General features: G+C 30.6%; 1 protein-coding gene across 2 annotated transcripts; it reads right to left on the bottom strand.

Moving 5' to 3' along the window:
- Window positions 1–10,516: 10,516 nt before the first annotated feature.
- Window positions 10,517–13,464, bottom strand: LOC108487196 (floral homeotic protein APETALA 2-like). Of its 2 annotated transcripts, none has more exons than XM_017791470.2 (9): window positions 12,495–13,464; window positions 12,379–12,404; window positions 12,261–12,291; window positions 11,934–12,167; window positions 11,792–11,836; window positions 11,609–11,703; window positions 11,393–11,520; window positions 11,110–11,301; window positions 10,517–10,944 (listed from the first exon to the last, which is right to left on the bottom strand). In XM_017791470.2, the coding sequence occupies exons 1-9, from the start codon at window positions 13,019–13,021 to the stop codon at window positions 10,756–10,758; spliced, it is 1,467 nt and encodes a 488-aa protein (XP_017646959.1). In that variant the 5' UTR covers window positions 13,022–13,464; the 3' UTR covers window positions 10,517–10,755. The 2 variants fall into 2 exon arrangements, with proteins under 2 accessions (XP_017646959.1, XP_017646960.1); XM_017791471.2 differs by having other exon boundaries at window positions 11,393–11,511.
- Window positions 13,465–18,386: the final 4,922 nt, after the last annotated feature.

Here is an 18,386-nt window from a genome sequence, read left to right as displayed (position 1 = left end):
CGTTTGCGTTTCAGGTTGTATCAAAATGTAAGTTTCTTTCTAACGTCTAGAGCCCCAAGTCAAATCCGCGAATTGGAAAAACTTTACTATCCTCCTCCACTTTCCACCACTCGTCCTTATCATTTGGTATCAGATTCTTGTGCGCGTTAGGTGTTTTTTGTGTTCTTATAAACTGATTTTCAGTAAACAACCTCAAAACAGTTTTTACGCAGAAAGGTTTCAAGAAAAAAATATTTTTCAATTGGTAAACATTTTTGAACAATTAAAATTTTACATATTGTTTCTTAGCACTCTATTAGAATATTAAAAAAATATTTCCCACAAAAAAGTGATCGAAAAAGTGAAAAAAAAAGAAAAAAAAATTGTGGGTTGAATTTTGTGCCAAAACTTTCTAGATCATATCTACATTATTTGAGGAGGCTCCAATTTAAATTTCATGATTTTTGGAAATTAGGAACACCTCGAACGAAGTTTGTCAAGTTGCTTTGCAATTTTTCGGGTTTCAGGGATTTTCATTGACTCTTATCCTTAGGTTTTCATTTTTTTTTCTTTTTATTGTTCAGTTATGCATTCTAGCACTTTATTGTTTCTTATGTTAGTAGATTAAAGCACGTTGCACGTTCCTTCCTCCGTGCAACACAATTCTTTGGTGTCTAGCCGATTTTGGACTCCTAGTGTTACTAGGTTTGTTTTGCTAGTTTGATTCTTATGCATTTTGATTAGTTGATATAAACACTTTTAAAAGACTCACAAAATTAATTCTTACCTCGTTGAGAATTTGATTTTTATTTTTGAGTGCATAAAAGTAAGGTTTGCTTAATTTTTATTTTCTTGAGTGTTGTGTTCTTTTCAGGCTTTCATAATTGTAACACCCCTTACCCATGTCTAACGCCGGGACAGGATACGAGACATTACCAAACTAAACATACACATACATGTAAAACCGGGCCATAAAATTTCAACCAATTCAAAAACATTCAAATACATGCATATCATCCCTTATACAGGCCTACGAGGCCCAAAACACACATCGGGGGTGGTTCGAGATTAAACCAAGAACTTCTAAAAAATTTACAACACTTAGAGAAATTTTCCATGTTTAGAGAGTCACACGCCCGTGTGGATTAGGCTGTGTGGCTTGGGACACGCCCGTGTCTTCAGCCCGTGTAACTCTCTGTTTACGACATCAGCAATGAAATGGGGTCACACGGCCAAGTCACACGCCCGTGTGCTAAGGTCGTGTTCCCCGTACAGCTGAGACACACGGCCGTGTCTCTGCCTATGTGGCCAACACTTAGGTTATTTTCCAAGCCTTGGTCAACCATAATCCCTCACACATTTATACAACATCAAGGATATATAACATGGCATCCATTTAACGATTAAACACCCTCAATTAAGTCACAAACATAGCATTTGCATGTCATCATACTTGTGTTTCTCATACTCATTTTATATCAAGTCTAGACATACCAAATCATAAACACCCTCAATTAAGTCACAAACATAGCATTTGCATGTCATCATACTTGTGTTTCTCATACTCATTTTATATCAAGTCTAGACATACCAAATCATATTCATTTGGCCTTGTCATCTTTACTACCACTTATACCCTTATACCATGGTTGTCTTCATGCTGACATTCTCAACTTAGTCATCTAGCATTCATAGTCATGTCTAATTCATATCCTTAATGTCACATATCATACACTCATATTAACATGTTTCCATAAGGCATTCCACACTAATTCCATTCTTCATTAACATCATTAACTTACTCTAAATTTACACTTTTATACTAAGAATATGGTTACATCTATTGATCAAAGTTCATCCATCAAATATGCATACCATATCATACATTCATCGATACCAAGCCATCACAACATGCACATCATCAAGACATTAGATCATTCATGCAAAATCAATTAGGTTTATAACCTAATGATCAAATATGAGTCATATCTCATGGCTCTATACAAATGAATCATTATAAGCCAACTCAATTGCACAAATCATGAAACACATATCATAAAGTACTAAGTCTCTATACATGCCACTCACTTCAAAACACTTAAAGTTTATTAATACCCCAACTTGAAAATTTGATAGTGTGATGCTGCCTCCAACGATCTCCAACCTTGAGCTAACCTGACAACATTAAAGAAATGGAAAGAAGGGGGTAAGCTTTATAGCTTAGTAAGTCCGTACGAAAATAATAATAAGGAATTTATTAACGTGCTTTTGCCAAATTCTTACAACATATTCTCATGGTAACACAATCGAAGTTGCACATAATTTCACTATTTGCTCATATTCCAGTCAAGCTATTTACTCGAGTCATAGTCTCTAAATTATTAATATCTTAAGCTACGGAACTCCAAATTAAGATTCACTAATTTTACCTGAAACTAGACTCAATATATTTTTACCGTAAAATTTTCAGAATTTTTGGTCTAGCCAATAAGTACAGTTTATTTTTTAAAGTCTCCCCTATTTCGCTGTCCGATAGTTCTGACCCCTCTTCACTAAAAATTAATTATCTCCTCATACTGGATTCGGATGATGTTCCTGTTTATTTCTTCTGAAAATAGACTCATTAAGGATTTTAAGCATATAAATTATAACCCATAATCGAGTAGCATAACATGGCTAGGTCAATTCATTCTTGTACAATTTTTAGTGATTTTCCAAAGTTAATACATGGGAGCACAAAATCACTCTAACCCTGTTTCACAAAAATTCAAATATCTCATAATATGAAATTTTTTTGCTTACACCGTTTCCTTTATGTGAAACTAAAACTCAATAAGATTTAATTTCATATTTTATTCAGTCTCTAATTCGATTTCCACAAATTTTGGTGGATTTTAAAGTCAGACTTCTGCTGCTGTCCAAAACTGTTCTAGTGCAATATGATGATAACTATCATAAGTTCATTTTCAACTAATCATGAACTCACCATTTCATGGGTTCCATGTTCAATTACACAATGTAAGTTAGCATGATATTGAAACAAAATTCATAATCACAATTCATACATCTTAGCTCACCAAGGTCTCGACATTTCATAATCTCAATAAGCATAAGCTTAGTGTTCATACCTGTACCCTTTCAACACTTTTCACATATTACTCCACTTCTTAACCATAATTTTGAATGGCCCGTTGAACCATCCAGAATACTGAAAGACGTTCAGAATCATCATACACCAAATAAAGTACCAAATTCATGTCCCAGACATGATTTTACATGGATCCACATGTCGACGCCATATCCCAGATATGGTCTTACACTAGCACACATATCATCTCCGATGCCATATCCCAGATATGGTCTTAAACTGGAACACATGTCAACACCGATGCCATGTCCCAGACATGGTCTTACATTGGCAGACATATCAACGTCAATGCCATGTCCTAGACATGGTCTTACACTGGCTCTCATCTCGGATGCCAATGCCATGTCCCAAACATGGTCTTACACGAGATCTCATTAACCATGGTGTCATGATATCCGAATCCTAAGCATTCCTCAGGGTTATCTGGGGCTTCTTTGAGTACACATCTTGTCAAAACTTGTCCTTAGGACCGAATCATATATCTCATGATGGTAATTAAGCTCATGATTTCACATAATGTTAATAATCATGATAATCGCTTTTTAACACAAAATCACAATTCATCACATTGTCATCATACATCATAAACATATTGTAGATCACTTCTTATGCATAGCATACAATAACCTTTAACTTGACAAATTCAATTCAACTTACCAATTTAGATTCAGTCACAATCAACAATAACATTATAGTAGGTACTTGTCAAATTCTCATCATATACATCCGTATGACAACTCATTCAGTTTATGAGACAATAATATAATTTACAATTCAAGTATGACATTGCATTATTATTATCACACGAACTTACCTCGAATCCGAGCACGGCTAATTATTCCATTTTAGTCTATAATCTCGTATCTTCCCAATTTAAGTTCGAATCTCGTTTTCCTTGGTCTATAATATCACATTTAGCTCGCTAATTAGTCACATTATTCATCGTGACCCAAAAATCATATTATCGCAAAATTATATTTTTGCGCCTAAACTTTGTCATATTTACACTTTTGCCCTTAAGATCGTAAAATGATTTTTATTCAATTTCTTTGCATTTTAAGCCTAGCCAAACCATTTTCATAACTATAATAGCGCACAATTTCTACTAGAACACACTTTTACTACATATTTTATAACTTTTACGATTTAGTCCTTTTAAGCATTTTCACCGAAAATCACTAAGCAAAAGTTGTTTCTCGAGCCATAAACATGCATAATCTACCATTAAACATCAAAATGAAAAAATTTCTAACATGGTTCAAACCCTAGGTCTGCATGATAACTCAAATAAATGGTAGAAATAGGTAGATCTTGTTACGAGGATTTCAAAAACGTAAAAATCATTAAAAACGGGGCAAGAACGGACTTACAATCGAGCTTGGAAGCTTGGAAAACCCTAGCCATGGTTTCTTCATGCAATATTCGGCCAAGGAAGAAGATGGACAAGAAATTTTGGCTTTTATTTTGTTTTTAATTCATTTTAATTACTAGATTACCAAAATGCCCCTAACTTAAAAATATTCTATTTCACCCATTTCATGTCCATTTTTGTCCAAAAAATTATCCAATAGTATAATTACTATTTAAGGGCCTCTAATTTAAAATTTCATAACAATTAGACACCTCTAACATGTAGAACTTTACTTTTGCACTTTTTATAATTTAGTCCTTTTGACCAAATTGATTACTCAAACGTCAAAATTTTTGAACAAAATTTTCATGAAATCATCTCGTGAATTTTTAGACCATAAAAATATAATAAAAATGAATTTTATTACGTCAAATTTGTGGTCCCGAAACCACTGTTCCGACTAGGCCCAAAATCTGGCTGTTACAATAATGATTCACGATACTATGATCGGAAAGTTGCAAAAGGATCAAGAAGTTCGATGTGCTTAAGATCAGAAACAATACACTATTCTACACACGATCAACAAAAATTTAGAATGTCTAAATATGCAAATTAAACATCGGAATCGTAATTGGGGAGATAAGGTTGACTAGCCCCATCTTCGTGCAAATAATCTCGATGTGTTCCTCATGCCAATGATAAGAATTTGGTTAATAATGATTGTAGGAAACATTCTTTAGCTAAATCAAAGTTCACAATTCCATAATTTCATGGAAAGAATGATCAAGAGACTTATTGTGATGGGAAAGGTCACCATAACTTAGTTTGTCAATTCAAAGGGAGATGGCCAAACGAAAGAAGGAATACGATTGAGCTATCACCTTTTGTGCAATGTTGTTGGTGTAGTTCAAATGATCATAAGGGTTTTTAATGTCCAAATAAATATCCAAATAGAGATAATATGATTGAGCTATCACCTTTTGTGCAATGTTATTGGTGTAGTTCAAAAGATCATAAGGATTTCCAGTGTCCAATTAAATATCCAACTAGAGAAGAAAGTAAGTATGGATTTGTACCTTTTTTTTATTCTTACTTAGTGAAAAAGAGATTTGTGATGGCGAACTTTGTGAACCAGAAAAAGATGATAGTGAGAATTTTTTTCCTTGAATTTATGGAATTAGATGAGATAGAAACATCATGTTCTCCTATTGAGATGTATTGTACTAAATTAAATATTCATAATACTTGTGAGTGGGATATGGAAAGTGAGGAAGAATCATGTAAAAAGACCAAGAGAAAAGAGACTTTGAGTGATAAAAGTCTACTTGATGGTCTAAATTTGGTAAGTGAAAATCCCATATGAGGTAAAATTGGAGAGTTCTAAAGTGAAACAAGAATATCAAAAGCAAGAAAATATCCATACAAAAATGAGGAATGATTATGTTTTAACTAATCTTAACTCAAATTTGTTTAGTGGTGTTTCTTTATTACAGGACTTCAAAGATCCATTGAATGACTTCCAATTATATTTCTCTACCATCAACAGACGATTTTACTTATGAGAGAGAGTTAAGTTGAACCTTGATAATTCTCCACAAGTGCTAGAAGGTAAGAAAAGCAATAATACATTGAAAATTGAAATATGTAGGCATACTTTGAATGTTTTTCATAAGTATGCTATTGATTTTATTTTTCCTTATGGCATGTTTTCTCATTAGTCAAGTTTCAATAAACAATGGTCTAAGAGTTCAATTGACTTTATGGGTTTATCCAGGTATGTAAAGCTTACTTTTGTTACATTCAACAGGTTTATTAAAGTCTTATGCATTTGATCTTGCAACAAAATTTTCTACCTTGGACTTTAAATATGAATTTTTGCATAATAATATTAAACTTTTTGATTTTTATAATTATGTAAAATTCTTAACTCATCGTTGAAAGTTCTTATGGATGACCATGCATATTCAAAGAATGTTACGAGTAATCTTTTACTTGAACACTCATGTGCCTAATATTTCTTTGTTTAGTATTGATGGTTCTTTTTTGAAGGAAAGGTACTTGATCCATGTTGATTTGAGGGATCAAACTCATATATTTGGTCCTAGAGATAGTTTGGCCGCACAGGAAAGCTTAGGTAAATATTTACTTGCTTTTATTATTAATTCCAACCCTTTTTTCTTTTTCTATAGCTAAAAATTAGATGACGAATCTTCTTGAGGAATAGGGGAATAACACGAGTCTCAAGGTCCAATTTCAGGTACATGGATGCAATGGGCTTACACTACCTCAAGGCCCAACAATAAGGTCAAAGTTCAAGCAAATCAAACCAAGATTCGATTAAAGCCAGTATGTGAGGATGAATCGTTTCGAGGAAACTAGGAATGATACATGTATGGAATGGGTAAAATGTATTAAAGTCAATTCAACCAAGCTGTTAATTTTCAAGCTCAAAAGATTAGTCAACTTTCAACAAATATTTCTATGGGATCCAGACATTTATGGATTAAGATGTCTTCATAGTGTTCGAAGATCTATCTCTTAGTTTTGAAACGCACTTTGAATCACTCGATTTTGAGTTTAGGAACTCAAGTTATGACCGTTTTAGTGAAGATTGCGTGAGTAGAATTTCTAGACGGGATTATGACAGGAATTACGAGTTTCGGGATTTTAATTCGAGTTTATATCATATTAGGTTCGGGTTTTAGGCTTAATTTTTATTTTGCATGAGCCTAATATTTTATTTATCATCTTTTATTATTTCAGTATTATTTTATTCTAATTTTTTATAATTATTAAGTATTTTAAGTTATTTAGAGTTTTATGTCAACGAAAAAGTTTAGTTTAAAACTGTTTCTTGTTTAGGTTAATTCGAGTTCTAGTATACTTAAGAGTTTTATTTAGATTTATTTAGCTAGCCTATATAAAGGCCTTTGCATTGTACACAATTGAATTAATTCATTATTATTTAACAAACTTCTTTTTTTAGTTAATAAATTCTCTTTGAGTTTTTCTTTTTAAAAATTTTTCTTAAGTTTTCTTTTAGAAGAGTTTCAACAATCTTATCATATTGTGGGGATCATCTTCGAACTTTTTTTTGTTAAGTTTTCTTTTTTGGAGAGGATATTAAAGCCTCTTGAAGGAGGTTGTGAATTCTTCTTGTTTTTAAGGCTCCTTAGGACTTTTACACACCACGTTCTATCTTTTCCTTCTATCTTCTTTATTTTTTTCGTTATTGTTCTAATATTTGATTTATTGTTCTATTTTATTTATCGTAGTTATTTATTTCAATTATTTTTCTTCCACTTTTTATCTGGCTTGGATTCGATTGCGTTTCAGGTTGTGACAAAATCCAAATTTCTTTTTAAACATCTAGAGCCTTAAGTCAAATCCGTAACTTGGACAAACTCTACAATTCTCTTCCGCAATCATCCGCCTCAGTTCTTTATCATAATATATATTAAAAAGTACGTTTATTTTCAAATATCACATTTAAATTAAATTAAAATTTAACTAATATTAAAAAACTATAGTTTGTAACTTTAAATAAATTCAATAAGTAGTTTTCTAATACATAATATTCAATAAACCTAATTAAAATAAATAATAAATGTTAATATTGTTTTAACATTGTTCAATCAAAATTTAATATTTACATAACCTTATCTAAAATTATATATTTATAAAACACAAAAACAAATTAAGTATTATTATAAAACATTTTATAGTACATAAAAGAACAACATAGGTATATGTTAATGTTTATTTAAAATTTAATTATCAAAGTTTATTAATTTTAAATTAACATTATACTTTTATAAAATATTTTCAAAAATTAAAATAATATATTTTTAATTTATACATACAATTATTTTTTGCATCACATCGGATAAGAAACTAAATTATGATTATTTAAGTGTTTCAAATCTAATCATAACTAAAGACCTCAATAGCATATATGAATGGATTTCAAATTAATGCCACAAATAATCGTGCGCGTAACAAAAAGTGGTGGCGATAAAGGTCCGCTATTTCTTTTAAGTCTCTACTTTTTGAAACAATTTACTTGTAAAGAGAACGGGTATCAAATATAATGAAGTGATGCATAAGTAAAGAGAGACGAAATTTAAAATCTTAGATTTTCAAGGTAAGTTTTAGGGTTTCAATTTTTTACCTTATTTGATTCCATGGTCTGTTCGGAACTTTAAGGCAAGAGAGAGCTTGTATCATGCGTTGGAAGAGGATAAGAGGGATCAAATATAAGGCAAAGAAAGACGAGGCATGTTTGGGGAAAGAGATGAGCGTGGGTTGTGGAGTTTTTTCTAAAAGGAAATTTTAAAAGTGTTTTTTTTTTTAATGATTTTAGTATAAAGGTTGGGTAATTATTACTTGGTATATGTATTTTTATTTGACTAAGTATTTTATATAAAATAAAAGTAAATTTTTTATTTTATATATTTTAATTTTGTTATGTTAAAATATTTATGTATTTATATATAGATTTGATTTTTTAAAATTATGATTAAATTGATATAATATATACAAATTAAGATTAAATTTATTATTATACCAATTTTTAAACTGTCACTTTACCATTCATTTTAGGAGATTTTACTTTGATTTTAATGAAAATAAAAATAATTAATATCTCATTTTAATAAAAATTTGCATCAATAATAATTCATTTTATCAATTTAAATAAAAATAAAAAATTATTGATTGAGTCTTAGCTCAATTGGCATTAACATTGTTGTCAATACGAGAAAGGCGTGGGTTTGAGTGTATATGATTAGAACTTATAATTTGATATTTTGTTAAAAATAGAAAAATTAGTCAACTATTTAATTTAAGAAAAATAATTAATTAAGTAATTTTATTTTAATGACTTTAATGTTAATATATTGGTAATTTATTTTATTAATATTTTAATCAATTAAGAATTTTACTTTAAGGTTAATAGTAATATCTTTTATTATTTTAATTTAAAAATATTTAAGTAATTTATTTTAATAAATTTCAAAAGCAAAAAGTCATTGAATATTTGTAGTTTTAGAGTTATAAATAGAGATATAGATAAATGTCCTTTAAAAGCATAGGGTGAAAGATGAGAAGTCCCTCTCACCATTATAGCCCATGTCTGCCTGCTTTTGGCTCAACAGTACTGATTCCCAAACAACACCTAAATGATAGTGTGACCATCCATTCCTATTCACTCATATTTCCAACACTTTCAAATCAATTTCCCCAACTTTATTTCCATGATTTTCTACCTTGGTTTTCCCTTTGATTCCTGTTTTCATTTTGATAAATTACATTCGTAGTCACTCAATTATTAATAATTTTTTTGATTATTTAACTATAAAAAATTACAAAATAATCATTTAACTGTTCAATTTTATCTTTTTTAGTCTCTAGTAAATTAATGGTGGCAGCTTTTAAAATTGACATAATAATAATTTTAACCCTCAACATTTATAAATTGTGTTAATTTAGTCTTGATTGTAAAAAAATTAACCCTAGACATTTACACACTTTATTGGATTTTTTAGTGTTTTCATTTTTGTATATTTTCAATCAAATTTAGTTGATAAATTTATTTTTTACTTTTTAAGCGAAATGGTAAAAAAAAAAAGCAAAACTGTAAAAAAAAAAAAACCAAAATACACAATATGTAAATATTGAGGGTTAGATATTTTAGAATTAAAACTAAATTGACACAATGTGTAATTGTTGAGAGTTCAAATTATTACTATACCAATTTTAAAAGCTAGCTGATGGTGGCCACTGGTGACAAAAACAAAAACAAAATTGAATAGTTGAGTGATCATTTTGTAACTTTTCGTAGTTGAGTGACAAAAAAAAATACTAATTGAGTGATTATTTTGTAACTTTCATATTTGGGTGTTAAAAAAAATTACTAATAGTTAGATAACTGCTAATGTAATTTACCCTTGTTTCTTTTTGCTCATTGCATGGGTTTCTTTCATCAATTTGTAAGGATTTTAAGTTATGCAGTGTTACTCCATTAGGGAAACTGAAAGTATCAGAACCCTGTTACCATAATCTATTATTATTTTCCTTAGAATCCGTGTAATACAACATTTTCTTTTTTTGAGTAAATGTAATACAACATTTTCGTCTACTTGTTACTTTGTCTCAATGCTTTCTTTTTGTGTATGTATATGAAAAAAAATAGGAAAGAGTAACTATCATAAAGCATTGATCTTTACATGCTTAGAAAACAAACAGATTTTAATAAATGAACATCTATTAGGTTTTTTTAGAAATGTCGGGAGGGTGTGATGAATGAGTGGAACCCATTTCTCTGCTGCCATGTTTGCGTCGGGAATCCTGATGATGCTGCTCCTGCATTTGCAATCAATTGGTGAGGACCCTGTTGAGCACTCCTTGACAGTGATACATCACTCCCAATTTGGACTCCATTGCCGCTGTTGCTTGCTATATGAATCTAAGGTTTTACACAATTTCAGGGGGAAAAAAAGTGGGTTAGTTAGCTGAAGTTTCCTGGCTCAGCCTAGCTATAACCTGTCAATACTTGCACTCAAGTCCGGCTAGTTAGCTGGACTTTCTTGTTATATAAAGCAATTACTGATATATGGTTATAAACACAAACCTGATAAATTGATGGATTGATAATGCGGGGAGGAAGAATGTGAGACATATAATTCTCCCCAGGACCAGGTCTTCTCAATTGCCCATATATTTGCATTTCATTGGACTTAATTGAGAGTGGAGAGTGTATATGTTTATCCGATCTTCGATGAGGATCATCACCTCTACAAGCTTGTTCTTGCTGCTGAATTTCCTGGTACACAAACAACAAAATAATATAAAACACCACTACCTATGGAACACTTGTATGTAGATGATTCAGAAATGAAAGTCAAAAAGAGTACCTCAGGCTTAAATCCCTGATATCGCCAATCAGTTTGAGGTGGACCAGATTCTGGATTGTTTTGCTTTGAAACTGAATTCCCCAAGCTCAAATCAAGATTGTGACCTCCACCAGCATTGCCTGAAGTTTCTAAACAACAAGAAATTATGAAAACTCATTTTCATGGATCGAATAAAGATTGGAAAAGAGATCTCAACAAAGGGTAAGCCGTACTGACCTCCACCATTGTTAAGCTCATTGCCGTAAATGCTGGGATCAAAGTTGGTGACAGCGTCTTTGCCATTGCACTTAATTGCAGCCTTGTCGTAAGCCCTGCAAAGAGGGGGTCCCTAACCATTACAAATCCAGCCGACTAGCATGAAATTTAAAAATGGAAACTAAAACAAGGACAGGCACTGACCTTGCTGCTTCAATCTCGGTGTCAAACAAGCCTAAATAAACGTATCTGTAAAAGAAAATTCAACTACTTTTGAGTATACGGTAGTGATAATGGAGTAGATGATGAGAATAATAAGATATAAAGGGAAATAAGAAAGGGTTACTTTTTGCCTAGAAATTGGCCGAGTCGAGCTTCCCATCTTCCACACTTGTGCAAGGTAACTCCTCTGTATTTGGAGCTTCCTCTAGGAAAGCCAGTGCTTTGTCGGCGAAGTACATGCACAAATTCTTCCTTCGTTAGATTTCTCATCTGTTTCAAGTCTTCCTCGTAATCTTCTACACTGAAATTTATGTCTGCTTCTACTCCCCGGAACTTTATAGCTGCTCTATCATATGCTCTGAAATATTTTACAAATGATTTTTTATCATTTTGCAGTGGACTTCTTTTTTTAAAAATAAATAAATAAATAAAGGGTTCAGTCTAAGCTCACCGTGCAGCTGCATGTGGTGCATCAAATCCACCTATAAAATCACATCCGGCAGAAAAATAAAAACACAAGATTTGTATGAAAAACAATACTAGTTAAAGAAAAAGACAGTCATACATACCTAAGTAAACTTGTTTTCCACAATCCCTGTGACAAAACAAAATAAACAACCTTAAAGTTGTGATTGGTTCGAAATGAAGGATTTTTGTTGCAGTAATAAAAATATCAGGAACTAACCAAATATGAGACTCCCATCGGCCGGTTCTTCTATAATAAGTAACACCTCTATATTGAGAGCTTCTAGACCTCGGTCCTCGCCGGCTTTTCTTCATCGGACCTGACGATTCAACGGATTTTCCGCCACAAACGTAGGGCTCTGATTGACGGAATTTTATACCGACCCAGTGAGCCCGAGGGAACCCAGGTCCAGTTCCGGTCCGCATTTCCTGGTCTTCATCGAGAGGGAACAACTGCCGGGTTACCGGAGTCGGGTCACTACTCTCCATTGATTCTTCTTCATCATAAGGCACTGAGAACCCAAAAATCTTGCTACCTTTCTTCTTTAAAGCTGTTTTAACTCCCTCCCTATCTTCTTCTTCTTCTTCTGATCCATCCTCGATCACCACAGCTGACGAACATGAATTCGACATGGATCCGAACCGTTTACAGTTACCTGCATCTCCATATTTGGAAGTTCTCTGCGTTGAGCACCCCTCGTATTCATCGTCTCTTGCCTTATATGGACAGTCATTAAGATCCCACATCTTTTTTCTCTTTACAAAATTCTCAGTTTATTATCTCAATCAAAACTACATAAAAGCCAAGAGCCAAAACTTAAACAATCATGATCACCATATTCTCTGAAGAATCAAAAAGCTAAAAAGAGAGAGCTAAAACTCTTCCTTTCTCTCAGTATATGAAGCAGAATAAATAAATCAAGGATTGGGTTCAGAGTTAAAAGAGTTGGCTTAAAGCTAGTAAAGTTAGGAACGGGAGGAGTTTGAGGAAAAATGTGAAGACCCCAATGCATCAAACCGAAGTCTGAGGTTGGTTTGAGTTAAGCTTCAACCAAAGCGATCTTCTTTCTTATTGGCAGATTTTTATGTCAATAATGGTGAATGAAATGGAGTCTCATCTGTTTCTAATTAAAGTTTTAGCTTCTCTTTCCTTCTCTCCTTGCTCCTTGGTTGTTTTGCTTTTAAGGTCATTCATTTCCAATTTCTTACAAGAAAAAAAATGTTTTAGAAAATAAAATAAAATAGATTATTTTTTTGGTTAAAATTCTTCCTCTTAAGTTTTAAAATTATATTAAATTTTTATTAAATTCGTTGATATGATATTTTAACTTTTTGAAATACTAATATGATAGCTATCTAATAAAATAAAATATTATAATCAACCTAAATTTAATAGAAAATTTTAAGATATTAACATTTGAACTTATATTTTTAAATTCAGTAAAGTACATAAATTCCATGAAATAAAGTAAGAGACTAAATTTCATGGTGGTAGATTTAATACTAAGTTTTGGGGCTTAATAAAATTTTCAAAGTCTTTAAATGTTTAATGAGAATTTTAAAAAATTAAAAGACATTAATTAAAATTTTCAAAAAAATTTAAAAATATAATAAGAATGAGAATTTTAAAAATTGAAGGACCTAATTAAAATTTTCAAAAACTTAAAAAAAAAAAATCAAAATTTTCTAAGATTTTGGGAGCCTAGGCTCCCCAAACCCCCAAAGGATCCGTCTCTCAATTTCCAAATATACAAAAAGGGTAGGAACTTGATATATATTTTAACCTTTTCTTTTTAATATTTGGACATAATGAAAAATGTATTTTCCTATTTTTTCCGAAATACAATATCAGCATAAATATTTAAAGTATTTCAATAATATTTTATGAAAATAATATTATGCTATTATTAAAATATAAAATAATATTGTACAGTATAAAATTTGATTGTAACCTCCTCAACTCGGTTTAAACATTAAAGCCAAATTGAAAGATTATATTAGCCACCAAAATGTCTAATAGAACTATCGGAGTTTAAAAAAATAGTTGTTTAAAACATTTATTTTAATTTCTGAAGAAAACTATTTATTTCTTCACGTTGTATAGATTTTTTTGGGTTGTATTTTAATTATTTTTCTTGTATTTATATCACTTGAGAGTTTTTTATTATTTAAATTATTTATTTTAGGAATCTGTTAGAAATATTTAAAGGGTTTGATAAATTATATAATTATTGTAGGTTTTGATTTCTTATTTTACTTTATTACATTTGAATATATTTCTAAAATTTTTGCGTAAATATTAAATACAATCATTTTTTAAATAATTATAAAATAAATTTATTTATAATTAATGGTTGATATCCCAAGCAAAGTGAGGTGTAAAATCTAGTTATATTAATTTTAATATTGTTTTCTATTAATTTAAAATAGATTATAATTTTAAAATATTATTTTTATTAATTTAAAAATGGATATATAGATAGATTATATTGCCATATTCGATACGAAAATATGTTACATGTCAAAAAATTAAGCCGCTATGTCAAATGGGACTTTAGGATCTTGTAATATAATATAATATACATGATTTTTTTTAATTTTTACATAAAATATTTTTAGTTAAAATAGTAATAATTATTAAATATTATTTGAGTAAAAATACTTAAAATAGTAATTATTTAAAAGATGTTTATGATTATGTTATTAATTTTGATTATTAATATTTCAATAGTAGTTTAACAATAATATTTAAGTTATAACATTATAAAATACCAAATATATTATAGGTATAATGTCAAATTTAGCTCTCAACATTTACATTTTTTATCAAGTTGGTCATTATTCTTTTTTTTTAGTTAAATTTGACCTTCAGCCTTTTAGAAAAAAGTCGAATTTGACCATCAACCTTTAAAAAAGAGTTAAATTGTTATTTTTTAATGGAAATATTAACTAAAACGTTAATTTTTTAAACATGGTAGCTCAAATAAGAATCCACTTGTACTGTAACGCCCCAAATTTTATAAATATGTTTCTACAATTACTTAACACGATTGTGTATTTGCTTCAGTGGTTAAGTGTGTATGTGAGAGGTCCCAAGTTCAAGCCTTAGCTTAGGTAAAATTTTGGTTTTTATTGAATAAAGCCTTACCTTTGGTTAATAGACTTATAGGTATTTGTCTTTTTATATTTGCAAGAATGGGCCTGCTGGTCTGGTGGATAAATGGAGTGTTGGTGTGAGGGTGGTCTTGGGTTCGAGTCTAATCGAAGGCATTATTTTGGTTGCTAATGCCGTAGGAGTATTTGAGTTGGTTTGGGATATTGAGTAGTTGCAACAGATGTGGTTTAGTGGGAGCAAAACAAGGGATTTGGGAGTTACCCAAATATTCTGCTCTCACTCTCTGCCAAAATTCCTTTGCAAAATTTCCCCTTCTCCACATTCTTTTTTTGTCCTTCCAGCCGAAATTCCCCTTTTTGCTGCCATTTTCCTTTACTCTAGTATTGATTTTTGGTCCTCTTCCATCGTCATTGCTTATCTCTATGCTTGGCGCTAATTTAGTAAGTGGAGGGGTGCGTTTTGTTTCGTTTTTATAAATGTTGGGTTGTTAAGAGATTGTTTTCTATTTAGGAGACAATCAAGACTGCTTAAACGACACTCTAAGTTAGCAAGGAACTGTCGTTGTTGTAATGGCCTAAATTCAAAATTATCGGAACAGTGGTTTCGTAACCACAAATCCGATTTAAAGAGAAATTTATTTCAATATTTTTGCATGAAAATTGATATGATAGGAAAATCGTATGAAAATATAGATAGAAAAATTTTACCGATTTAGTGATTAGATAGAAAAAGAAATTATTGAAGAAATTGGGTAAAAATAAGGTATCGAGACCTCTATCTCGTAAAACCGAGTCAAAAATAATTTTATAAATATTTATGAAATGTTATTAATGTGGTATTAAAATTTCGTTAGAAAATTTTAATGTTTGGGTAGTCAATTAAATGAAAAGGACTAAATTGTAATAGGTGTAAAAGTTGCTAGAATGATTAAATAGCTTAAAAGTCTAATGAGAAAGGATTTAAAAGGCAATTAGACCCAAAAGTTATTTGGGCTGGACGGCAAGGGTATGAAATCAGCAGAAAAATTGATAAATTAAGGGTAAAATTAGAATATTGCAAAATTAACTAAATAAAACTAGGACTAAATAGGAAATATCTAGATTTCTCTTCATTTCTCTTCAATTCCAGCAGCTAAAAACACCATAGGAGGGTTATCTAAGCTGGTATTTCATAATTATTTTACCAAGTGAGTTAATCCTTGCCTTTTTCTTGTAATTTTTGTGTTTCTAAGACTTTTACAACTAGGTCCTACTATTAAATTCATTAGTTTTTGATTTCATGGATGAAATTGAAAGTCACCATGGTTGAGTTGTGTAAGTTTATGATGAAATAGAATGAAATTAAATCTTTAATTAGTTTATGAGATGATTTTATTAGGTAATTTCAATAGAAATTGATTTTTAGGACCTAGTTGTGAAAATGCTTGGAATTAAAGTCTATTGCTGAAATTCTGATTCCTAAAGGTTGTAAACTAGTTTAAGGTGATAAAATAAAAATGTTAATTGAGAAAAATCAGCTCAATTGAGAGGCTAATTGAGTAGGGACGAAATTATCATTTATTAAAAGCTTAGGGGAAAAATGGTAATAAATAGCTTGCACAAAAACAGTTTGGACAGCAGCAGTAGACTAACTTTGAAAAATCACCATAAATTGTATAAATCAAATTAGAAGATGAAAAAAATATGGAATTAAAGCTTATTGAGTCTAGTTTCTCATAGAAGAAATAGTGTAAGCAATGGATTTATAAATTTTGAGATATAATGAATTTTGTGAGACAAGATCAGAATGAATTCCCCTGTTATGACTTTGAAAAATCATAAAAAATTGAAGAAAAACAATTATGGGCTTAAATTTATATGTCTAGAATCCTTAATGAGTCTATTTTTAAGAGAAACAAACAAGAACATTATTTGAATTCTTTATGAAGAGATAATTAATTTTTAGTGAAGAATGGCGAAGCGTCGATGAGAGTAGCAGGGGTGACTTTAAAGAATAAACTATACTTATTGGATAAACCAAAAATTCTGAAAATTTTATGGTACAAATATATATGAGTCTAGTTTCAGAGAAAATTAACGGATCTTAATTTGGAGTTCCGTAGCTCAAGTTATAAATAATTTACTGACTATGACTCAAGTAGACGGCTTTGAATGAACTATAAATAATAGTTGAATTATAGAGAATGTTGCATATGAACATGAAATGTATTTAATTGATAATTAAATTTATTTATTTAGATCTAGAAGATTCGAATACGAAGCTAGATCGAGGAAAGGAAAAAGTTCGGGATTAGTAGATTTTTATTGTTTACAAACAAGTATCAAGGTAAGTTCGTGTAACTTGAATTATATTCTTAAATGCTTGAGATTGTATGTTATTGATGTGAATATGATTTGAATGTTCATTGTATGAAAATTAATGAAACATTGATATATTTGATAAAATGGGAAGAAATCCCTGTTGAATGAAAGGAAAATTCAATGGATCTCTGAAAAGGAATTGACGGTAAAAAGGATTTAGCCCGGACGGGTGATCCTATCCTGATATAGCCCTCCCGAAGAATATGTGTAAAATGGATTTAGCCAGGACAGGTAATCCAAATTAGGGTCTGAATTTAGCCTGGAATGGTAATTCAGATCCAAGCTCATTAGAGTAATTGTCGTTGCAGGGGATTTAGCCTGGACTGGTAATCCCGACAATACTCTATGAGTTTATATTGCGAGGATTTAGCTCGACGGTAATCCATTGCAAGGTTGAGGTTCGCGAGTGTGCTCTCTAAAATGGATATGTAAAGACATGAATATGAATTGACGGACTCAGAATTGTACACTAGAAGTGTACCTCTGAAAATCCATCGAAATTCCGATAAATTCAACGGGATAAGTATAAAAAAATAACAAGGAAATGGAAATTATGATATTGATGAGCTCATCAATCATGGTATATATTATTGGTACATGAAAATTATTGTACTAACTTGAATGTTGAGTTTGTGCA

Source organism: Gossypium arboreum, chromosome 10 (assembly GCF_025698485.1).
Source record: "Gossypium arboreum isolate Shixiya-1 chromosome 10, ASM2569848v2, whole genome shotgun sequence".
In the NCBI taxonomy this organism is placed as follows: domain Eukaryota; kingdom Viridiplantae; phylum Streptophyta; class Magnoliopsida; order Malvales; family Malvaceae; genus Gossypium; species Gossypium arboreum.
Note: the sequence above shows the minus strand (reverse complement) of the source record. Positions and strands in the feature narration are given on the sequence as shown.